The sequence below is a fragment of the Herpailurus yagouaroundi genome, unplaced genomic scaffold (assembly GCF_014898765.1).
Source record: "Herpailurus yagouaroundi ecotype Mexico unplaced genomic scaffold, PumYag 191, whole genome shotgun sequence".
NCBI lineage: Eukaryota > Metazoa > Chordata > Mammalia > Carnivora > Felidae > Herpailurus > Herpailurus yagouaroundi.
Window position 1 is genome coordinate 6,695,868 of NW_024412422.1, and position 10,345 is coordinate 6,706,212.

General features: G+C 48.2%; 1 protein-coding gene across 2 annotated transcripts in view; it reads left to right on the forward strand.

The window, feature by feature from the left end:
* Positions 1-10,015: 10,015 nt before the first annotated feature.
* FBXO21 (F-box protein 21) overlaps positions 10,016-10,345 on the forward strand; it is a 47,275-nt gene continuing 46,945 nt past the window's right edge. For both annotated transcript variants that reach the window (XM_040443773.1, XM_040443774.1), the window contains exon 1: positions 10,016-10,274. In XM_040443773.1, coding sequence (XP_040299707.1) covers positions 10,036-10,274 — 239 coding nt within the window. In that variant the 5' untranslated portion in view covers positions 10,016-10,035. The remainder of the gene's footprint in view (positions 10,275-10,345) is intronic.

Sequence of the window (10,345 nt, forward strand, 5' to 3'; positions counted from 1 at the left end):
AGATGAGCCAGTTTGTGCAAGGTGAACGTAGCTAGTACATGTTACAGGTAGAATTCGAACCCAGACTGTCCAGCTCTAGAATCTGCATTCTTCACCACCAGCCAGTGCTGCTGCCAGGAGACCCAGACAGTCAAGTTCAAATCCCGGCTCTTCCACTTCCCGGCTGTGCAACTTTGGACGAGTTACTCAACCTCTCTGTTTCTTCCTTTCTGCATGTCTAGTAGGCTGCGGTTGTTTCAACTTCATTGCCTTGCAATGGGATTAAATGGGTTCATATATTAACATATTCAACACACATAGAACAGTATAGGATAGGATAGAATCGAATAGTCCCATATATGAATAAATAAATTAAGGTCCTAGCTTCCGATGTTCTCAGCTTTGTTTCTCTTATGGAAGCTCCATCTTTCTTCTTAATTTTCCATCTTTCTTTTAAAATTTTTTTCTAGTGTTTATTTATTTTCGAGAGAGAGTGACAGAGTGCAAGCAGGGGGAGGAGGGGCAGAGAGAGAGGAGACACAGAATGTGAAGCAGGCTCCAGGCTCTGAGCTGTCAGCACAGAGCCCGACGCGGGGCTCGAACTCACAGACCGCGAGATCACGACCTGAGCCGAAGTCGGACGACGCTTAACCGACTGAGCCACCCAGGCGCCTGTCACACGGCTCCTTCTTGGCATAATTCACCATTTGCTATTCAGCCCTGGGTGCCTTAGGCACCCCTTCAGACTTCTGTCATCAGAGGAGACATTTTAAAAGCCAATTTCCTGGGTTTCTCCCCCCGCCTGCCCATTAGCGCTTGCTAGGGATAAGTTCTGACTTCTGAATTTTTAACCAGCCCCCCAACCTGCACTGGAGTTTTGACAAGTCCAGCCTCAGAGGTGCCTGGGAACAATTTAACATTTCTCTGCATCCTGACTGGGGTGACTGCTGTTGCCTGGCAACCAGGTGAAAAAAAAAAAAAAAATCCAAGTTTACACCAAAACAGAACCTTCCCAACCACAAATCAAAAGGAGAAGGGGGTGGGAGACAAGTGGGGGAAGGAAAACGGATCTTTGAGTCACTGCAGGTCAATATAGAATATGGGCCTCACAAATAGTAAAAATGTGCTTTTTTTTTTTCCTTCATTGGACCCTTGGCAAAATCACCGAGAGAACAAAACCAGAGAAATTACAGTCGAGGGATCAGTATGGAGCTTGGAACCCACATCACTACAAGGAAATCGCTTTAGCAATGGTCTCTGGAGGAAAATAAGATTAAGTTAATCAAACAGCAGACAATTAAAGCTGAGTAATTAGTAAAGGGTTTTTTTGGTTTTGTTTTTTTTTTTTTAATCTTTTTGTACTGCTAGACTTAGGGGGGGAGGGGAACAGGGGCGTGTGGTCTCTTGGTCTCTCGGCAGTCTGGGTTTCCTCCGCTGGAACTCAGAGTTGACGTCGGAAGCCTCTCTTAGCTTTTCCTTACAGTTCCCAGGAACGTGAGATCTTCAAGTTATGAGCCCCTCCTTCCTCTGCTCCCATTTCTGGTCTCACGGGGACGTGGTGGGGAAAAGATACTAAGTGCAGGAAAGCCTCTGAGACCCACTGTAATTTCCAGGTGTGGTATCCGCGGCCTTGGTGAAACTGTGCGGTAACTGAGTTTCATTTTGAAGGCTTTGCAAAGAGTCACTGATGGAAATGCCGTTTTTAGCGGAGAGCTACAGGCCAATCTGTGGGGAGAGAGACACCTGTTCCTTTTTCCTCCAGGCTGGTGGCTTCCCCTTCTTTGAAAAACACACACTGCCCCCAGATTGCCCTTCTGAAACATCTCCTTTATCCGTCATGCCTTTTTTTACAAGGCATTCAATGCCGCCAGGGACCAGAGGATCAGGGCCATCCCCTCTGGCCAACATTCAGTGCTTGCTTTGGCCACAGGCAGGCTTTCTCAATTTCGGTTGCCTCCCTGGCTCCACACAAAGCTTCCCCGTCTGTGGGTTCACCCCAATGATTCTTTGTGTGTGTGTGTGTGTGTGTGCGCGCGTGCGTGTGTTTTGCCTTTGTCTTTTATTTATTTATTTTGCATAGAATTTATTGCCAAGTTAGCTAACACACAGTGTGCTCTTGGCTTCGGGAGTACATTCCCATGACTCATCACTTACATAAAACACCCAGGGCTCCTCCCGAGTGCCCCCCTCAATGCCCATCACCCATTTTCCTGGCCTCCCCGCCCACCCCCCAAGGGTTCTAAAGGCAGCTTTTCTCTCCTTCCGGCTAGCCTTTGTTTCTGCTCCTCGCCCAACTCCAATCCCATGTCTATTGCTGAGGGCTGGATTCAAACACTGCCTTTTCAGCTTCTCTGTACCAGTCGCTTGGCGTATTGGAGAGATTGCTTTGCAATCGTTATGTGTGTCTGCGCGCGCATGTTTTATCTGCCTCTATGTATTTGTTACCTCTTGCCACTGAATGCTGAGTAACAGCCAACCACGTAATCTCCCTGGCACACTGCATTACTGCAGATTTCGGGGTCATGCGGCTGTCCACAGAGCAGCAGTCCTGCAGCCACCTTTACTGTAGCTTCGTAAAACCCATCAGAGACCTCTGACATCCAGAGCAGTGAGATCATAAATTTGTGAGGCTTTTTTTTAAATGTTTATTTATTTTGGAAGGAGAGAGAGACAGAGTGTGAGTGGGGGAAGGGCAGAGAGAGAGAGAGAGAGAGAGAGGGAGACACAGAATCCGAAGCAGGCTCCAGGCTCTGAGCTGTCAGCACGGGGCTCGAACTCACGAGCTGTGAGATCATGACCTGAGCTGAAGTCGGCTGAGCCACCCAGGCACCCCGTGAGGTTTTTCTTATAAAGTGTGTTTATTTATTTGAGAGTGAGAGAGAGCAAGCATGAGCAGGGGAGGGGCGGAGAGAGGAGGAGAGAGACTCCCAAGCGGACTTTGCACAATCAGCACGCAGCCCTACGTGGGGCTCGATCCCACAAACCGTGAGATCATGATGGGGTCTGAAACCAAGAGCCGATGCTTAACTGACTGGGCCACCCAGGTGCCCCTAAATTTGTGTTGATTTAAGCCAGTAAATTGTGGTAATTTATTACAACAGCAATGGAAAACTCATACAAAATCTGCATTAAATCTGTGGTAGTTTCATATTCGCTACTGCTCTAGGAAAGAATCCCTTTCCTTGCCTCTTCCTGCTTCTAGAAGCTGCCCTGTGTCACATCTCCACTCTCTGCCTCTGACCCTCCTGTCTCCTTATAAGGACCTTTGTGATTACATTGGGCTCACCCAGGTTGTCTAGGAAAATTCTCCATCTCAAGAGTCCTAACCTAATTACAACTGCAAAGTCCCTTTTGCCATGTAAGGTAACTGTGAACTTGTGATTTATAATAAGAAATATATATTTGGTCTTCACCCCTGTTTCTGGCAAAGAGTTCCTAAAACCCTTGGGATTTCCTAAGTGTTAAGAGTGATAAAGTTGTCTCATTATTCCCAACAACCCCCTTTCACCCACACCTGAGTGGATGTAAATGCGGTGAGTTTGGGAAAGCATCTGGGGATGGGGGGCTGGTTGCCAGGGAAACGAACCATGTGACCAAAGGGTTGGAACTTTCAGTCCCAGCCTTCCTGACCTCCGTCCGAGGAGGGGAGAGGGGTTGGAGGCTGTTGAATCAATCACCAGCGGCCGATGAGTGAATCAATCATGCCTTTGTAATGAAGCCTCCGTAAAAACCCAAAAGGACAGGATTCAGAAGCACCAAGATTGGTGAACCCGTGGAGATTCATGGAGAACGGTGCCCTTTGAGAGGGCATGGAAGCTCCTAGACCTCTCCCCGTACCTTCTATCTGGCTGTTCCTGAGTTATATCCTTTTACAATAAGCCAGTGACCTGGGAAGTAAAATGTCTCTGAGTTCTGTGAGTCATTCTAGCAAACTGGTTGAAGAGATCAAGGGAACCTCTGATTTATAGCCAATCAGAACTACAGGTAACAACCTTGGCTTGTTAAGTACCAGCTACAGGGGTGCTGGGGCAGTCTTAGAGGTCTAAGCCTGAACCTGTGGGGGCTGATGCTATCTCCAGGTAGACAGTGTCAGAATTGGGTCGAGTTGTAGTGTCAGAGAATTGCTTGGTGGTGCTGGGAGAAAACACACACACGTCAGAGGCTCCAGGGATTAGAATGTGAACGTGTTTGGGGGCTACCACTCAGCCTACTGTAGTCCGCCCTCTGGCCCCCGGAGACTGATGCCCACCCCCACCCCACCCCGTGCAAAATACAGCCAGCTAAACGGACTTGCACTCACAGGATTACTTATTCACCAGAAATATGATGAGGATTTACTGTGTGTTAGGCCCTTTCATAGACACTGGAGATCAACCAGGAGGGCTCACATCTGTTGGAAGGAGAGAGACTGTAATTTTTTTTTTTTTTTTTTTTTGAGGGAGTATGTTATAGTGATAGATGGTGATAAGTGATTTTGGAGAAAAAAAAAAAAAAAAACAGACGGAGAGTTTAAAGAAGGCAGTTTGGTGCCGGGTGGGGGGAGGTCTCATCAACCATGTGACTGAGGGAGAAAGTCAAAGGGTAAGTGAGGAGCTGGGAAGCCAGCACTCCAGGAAAAAGGAACTGAACTAGCAAAGGCCCTCGGCTGGAACAGAGTCTGGGGAAATGGACCAGAAGAGAAAGTGTTTGTAGACATATTTTGAGAACAAGGAAAGCCATTGGGGTCGTTGAGGGGTGTGGAAATGGTCTCTCCAGTTAGATTGTAGAGATCTCTTGGGAGAGGAATATTGAAACCCTCCGGCCAAAGATAACCAGATGTACACCACATGCTGATACTCCACAAAGATGAGTTTATTCGCAGGGAGAGGGCACCCTGGAGGAGCTCTGGGGGGCCTTGTAGGATGGGGTGGGAGGGGGTTAGTCTAGCATTTAGGCTTATATTAGGTAATTTTAAGCGGGAGCTATACTGCCTCTGTGTTCAACACATACAGTCAGCAGTTCAGCGAGAGGGAACTGTAGGATTAATTTTAACATCTAGAATCTCCCCTGTTGCCCAAAGAGAAAGAGACTCATTCCCTTCTTCCCTTCTCAGAGCATTTCCTTGAGAAACTGCGTATGTGTAAATCTTTCCTCTGTCCTTTGATATGTACGCAAATCTTTTCTGTCAGTGCTATTTTTTTTTTATTATGGTAAACTACATGTAACAGAAAATTTGCCATTGAACTATTTTTAAGCATACAATCCGATGGCATAAAGGGCATTCTTAATGGCATATAACTGTCACCCGTATCTCTTTCCAGAACGTTTTCTATCACCCTACACAGAAACTATAACCATTAAGCAATAACTCCCCATTGCCTTCTCACTCCCAGCCCTTGGTGACCACCAGTCTACATTCAGTGTCTATGTATTTGCCTCTTCTAGAAGTTTCAAAGCAGTGAGATCATACGGTATCTGTCCTTCTGTGACTGGCTTCTTTCACTTAGCATAACGTCTTCAAGGTTCATCTGTGTTATAACACATATCAGTACTCCATTCCGTTTTACAGCTGAATAATATTCCACTGCACATGTATATGACATTTTGCAAATCTTTTTGAAAGGCTAAACAAGCCGGGGCACCTGAGGGACTCAGTTGGGGCTGAGTTGGTTGGAACTCTCTCTCTCCCTTTCTCTCTCTGCCCCTCCCTGCTCACATTCCCTCTCTCTCTCTCTCTCTCTCTCTCAAGAATAAATAAATAAATAAAAATTTTTAAAGGCTAAACAAGCCTTGTGGCAGTAGTAAAATTCAGGAATATTTTCCTTAAGGGCCTGAGAAACATCTCTTTGAAATGTAAATATCAGGGAAGATAGTGTCCCTATCTCCCTGTGACTGTGGGAGTTTAGCCTAAGCGTCTTGTTCCAAGCTGTAACCACTGGCCTGTGGTAAAGATAAGAAGTTTTCATACTTCCTTGAGCCAAAGGCAATTCGCTAGCACAATGTGTACCCCAATTATCAAATGAGCTTAGGATGAACTAGGAAATATGTGACCAGGTCCTCATCCCTGAGGACAAGTTAACATTCATCTCGAAAGCATGTATGTGACGAGATACTTGGCCGTATATCAAAAGAGTGGAGTTTCTCCGTCCTCGTAATCTCATTAGCGGATTACCTGTGCTGTGCCTTAAGTCTGGTTTAATGCCTGCTCCCACTATTGAAACGACTCTTTTCTAGAATTGTGGAGAGGATTTTCTGGATTGGCAGGAGACTTTAATTTTTTCCCAATGGCGTCTTGGCCATCTTTGATCAGAACCGGGCAGGGGTGCCTGGATGGCTCAGTCAGCTAGGTGTCTGACTTCAGCTCGGGTCATGATCTCGTGGTTCGTGGGTTCGAGCCCCGTGTGGGCTCTGTGCTGTCAGCCCAGAGTCTGGAGCCTGCTCTTGATTCCGTGTCTCCCTCTCTTTCTGCCCCTCCCCTGCTCACACTCTGTCTCTCTGTCTCTCAAAAATAAATAAACATTAAAAAGATTAAAGAAGAAGAAGAAGAAGAAGAAGAAGAAGAAGAAGAAGAAGAAATGGGCAGAGGGAAGGCCTGGATGGCATCGATAAGAAAATAAGAGTTGTTCTTAAGAATGGCGTACCAGGGGCGCCTGGGTGGCGCAGTCGGTTAAGCGTCCAACTTCAGCCAGGTCACGATCTCGCGGTCCGTGGGTTCGAGCCCCGCGTCCGGCTCTGGGCTGCTGGCTCAGAGTCTGGAGCCTGTTTCCGATTCTGTGTCTCCCTCTCTCTCTGCCCCTCCCCCGTTCATGCTCTGTCTCTCTCTGTCCCAAAAATAAATAAACGTTGAAAAAAAAAAAAAAAGAATGGCGTACCAATCACCTGTGCAGCTGTGGGGTCTGCCTTCCATCTAAGGGGCTGAACACTTTGGTTACTAAAGTCTTAGGGTCATTGGGGCTGATTTTCACATTCTTGTGGCCAGAGTGAAAGCCAGGGGAACATTTAGGAGCCACACTGGAGACATGGACCTAGACTGTGGCTGAGGAAAACGGAGAGGAGACAGATTGATGACCATTAGGAGTGATCTGTTTAGAGAAGAGAATTGCTTCCTCGTTCCAAAAGAAGAAAAAGTTTTCTCGGAGAAACCGAGGCAGAAAGAACATACCCTCTGCTTGGGCGTTTGAATATGGATGGTGCTTCCCAGCACACTTAAGACATGATCCCAAGCCTCTTTGTAGGCCCTGTAGGACCTGACAGAGGCAAGTAAGTACGTGCCGAGGTTGACAGCATGGAATCTGGGTCTGCCACGTCATTCCAGTTTAGAGCTGCCCAGCTAAGCCTTTTCCCATTTCCTGATCCACAAAATCAAGGGCACATGGCTGTACTATGTTGTACTATGCTGTTTAAGTTTGGGGTTTATTTGTCCTGTGGCAATACTAACTGACATATACACACGGTTTCATTTAATAGGAAGATCTGTTGTTGTCTTTCTTTTGCCTCAAAAAGTGACGTTTACTCAGAGAAAAAAAATGACAAGAGGTCCATCCCTTGGCTGTCTTCCCTCCCCCCTCCTGCTCCTCCTCAGCGCCACATGGACTGAACCCTGGGTAGGACTGGGTAGCAGGACAGCCCCTCAGATGAGGTCAGTCACATTGAGGGGCATCTCCTCAATGGAGGTGTGTAGAAGGTCTTGATGTCCCGAAGAGTCCTCTCGCCTTAGGGAGATCTGTTGTTTCTCCCACTTTATAGATGAGGAACCCAAGGCACAGTGGGTGGAGCATGTGACTCTTGATCTCAGGGCCGCAAGTTCGAGCTCCACACTGGGTGTAGCGATTACTTGAAAAAATTGCCAATAATAAGGCCACTTAAAAAAATAGGAGATCAAGGCAAGGTCTTTAAAGAGGTAATTGAGTTAAAATGAGGTCGTTAGGATGGTCCCTAATCGAACAGGACTGGTGTCCTTCTAAGAGGAGACTAGGACACAGACACACGCACAGAGAAGACCACGTGAGGACAGAGGGAAAAGACGGCCATCCCCGAGCCATGGAGACAAGCCTCAGAAGAAGGCCACCCTGCCCACACCTTGAACTCAGACTTCTGGCCTCTAGAACCATGGAAAAATACATTTCTGTGAAGCCACTCACTCTGGGGTGCTTTGTTACAGTGCTTTAGCAAACGAATACAATCAGTAACACACTTTTGAACAAATGTATTGAGGTGAAATTCACACGACATAAAATTAAACATTTTATTTTTTTTTAAGTGAGCTCTACACCCCACGTGGGGCTCTGACTCACAACCCTGAGACCAGCCAGGCAGGTGCCCCTAAAACTAAACATTTAAAAATGAACTACTCAGTGGCAGTTAGTACATTCACAATGTTCAACCACCACCTCTATCTAGTTCCAAAATATTGGAACACTTTCTCCCCATTCCTCTATAACATACTTTCATCCAGTACTTTCCCTGTGTCGGGCACTGTTCTATGCACTTTACCTCAATGTACTCATTTAATTCTGTTGACAGTCCCAGGAGGCCAGCATTCTTATTATTATCCCCATTTTACAGATAAGAAGCTGCCCCTCAGAAAGTCTGACCTGCTTGAGCTAAATAGCTCGTTAGACAATTGCAAATAATAGACAATTATTGAGGATCGACCATGTGTAGGGTCTGGGCCACGTCACTGGGCACCCACAGGTGATCAAATGCTGTCCCGATGCTGAAGTTGCTTTTGATCTAGCAGGAAAGACAAAGGTTGGATAGTTATAAATTAATTAATGACGAGACTGAAAAATCCTGGGAAGGAATCATACCTGGGGCAGTGGGGCTGAGGTGAGGGAAGAAATGTCATCTGGAGAGGTTAAGCTAAGGCCTGGAGGAAGAGAAGGAGTAGCTCAAAGGAAGACATTCTAGCACAAAGTATATTCTAGGCAGTGGGGCCAGCATACATGTGAAGGCCAGAAGTGGAAGGAAAGAGACCAGGCTGGCTGGGGCATGGCTAGTGAGGGAGAGAATGGCTTCAGATAGGCAAGGAGAAGTAGACAGGGGTCTATCCCTTTGCAACAATGTTAGAGATTTCAGACTCATTTCTAAGGGCAGTAGGAGCTATGGATGGCTCACCATCCACTGAGAGTTAACTTTATAACTTTATTACTTCCAGGGCATTCTGATTTCCAAATTGGGGTGGGGGCTACCTTGTTGAGCCTCTAAGTACTGACAACAAATCGTTCTATGCCTGTGTGCCCCCCCCCCCCCCACTCACCCACCCAACTGGACTTCGAACTCCTGGGAGGCAAAGACAGCATCTTACTCACATCTGTATCTCCAGGGAACACAGCACAGGGCCTGGGTTAGTAATAGCAATAGTAATGGTAATAATAGGCACAGGCACCAAAAAAGAGTGCCCACCCACACCTGGGTGGCAATTCCTGCTTTGAGCGTTCAAACCCAGGCTCTACCATTTTTTGTGTCTGTGACTTTGAACCAGTGGCTCCCACCTTTATGAGCCTTATTTTCCTTATTCCTTATTATTTCCTTAATGATACTAGAATGGGTATCATTACAGTACGTAACACAGAGGGATCGAATAAGGAGAAAGAACCTGTAAAATGCTTGGCACGGTACCCTCTCAAGAATATTAAATTAGCTGTTATTACGGCATACTGGTTTAGAGCACAGTCCAGCACAAGCCAAGCGGATCTGAATTAACATCTAGGACACGGGATTCTGAGTAAGTCCGTTTATCTCCCTGAAGCTCAGTTTCCCCATCTGTAACTCAAGGCGATAAAAGTTGATAGGGTTATTGGGAAGATCTGATGAGCTCATGCACAGGAAGCGCTCCGGACACATAATCAAAAAGGGAATCTGCTTTGATCGCTGGTTCGCAGCCGCAGGGCCCACAGCACAGCTGGTTTGTAAGAACGGGTTTCCCTGGGTCAGCCGCGGCCCGCGTCGCGGGGGGGAGGCGGTGGCCACGGGTGTGGGCGGGGCGGCCTGGGGCCCGGCCCCTCGAGGCGGGTGGGCGGGGCGAAGCGGAGGACCCTGGCGCGCGCGCGCGGCGGGCCCAGGTACGCGGACAAGATGGCGGCGGCAGCGGTCGACAGCGCGATGGAGGTGGTGCCGGCGCTGGCGGAGGAGGCCGCGCCCGAGGCGGCGGGCCTCAGCTGCCTGGTCAACCTGCCCGGCGAGGTGCTGGAGTACATCCTGTGCAGCGGCTCGCTGACGGCCGCCGACATCGGCCGCGTCTCCAGCACCTGCCGGCGGCTGCGCGAGCTGTGCCAGAGTAGCGGGAAGGTGTGGAAGGAGCAGTTCCGGGTGAGGTGAGCCGGCCGCCCCGCCGCCCGCGCCCCCGCCCTGCGCCCCCTGGGCCCGGGCCGGCCAGGCCCGGGCC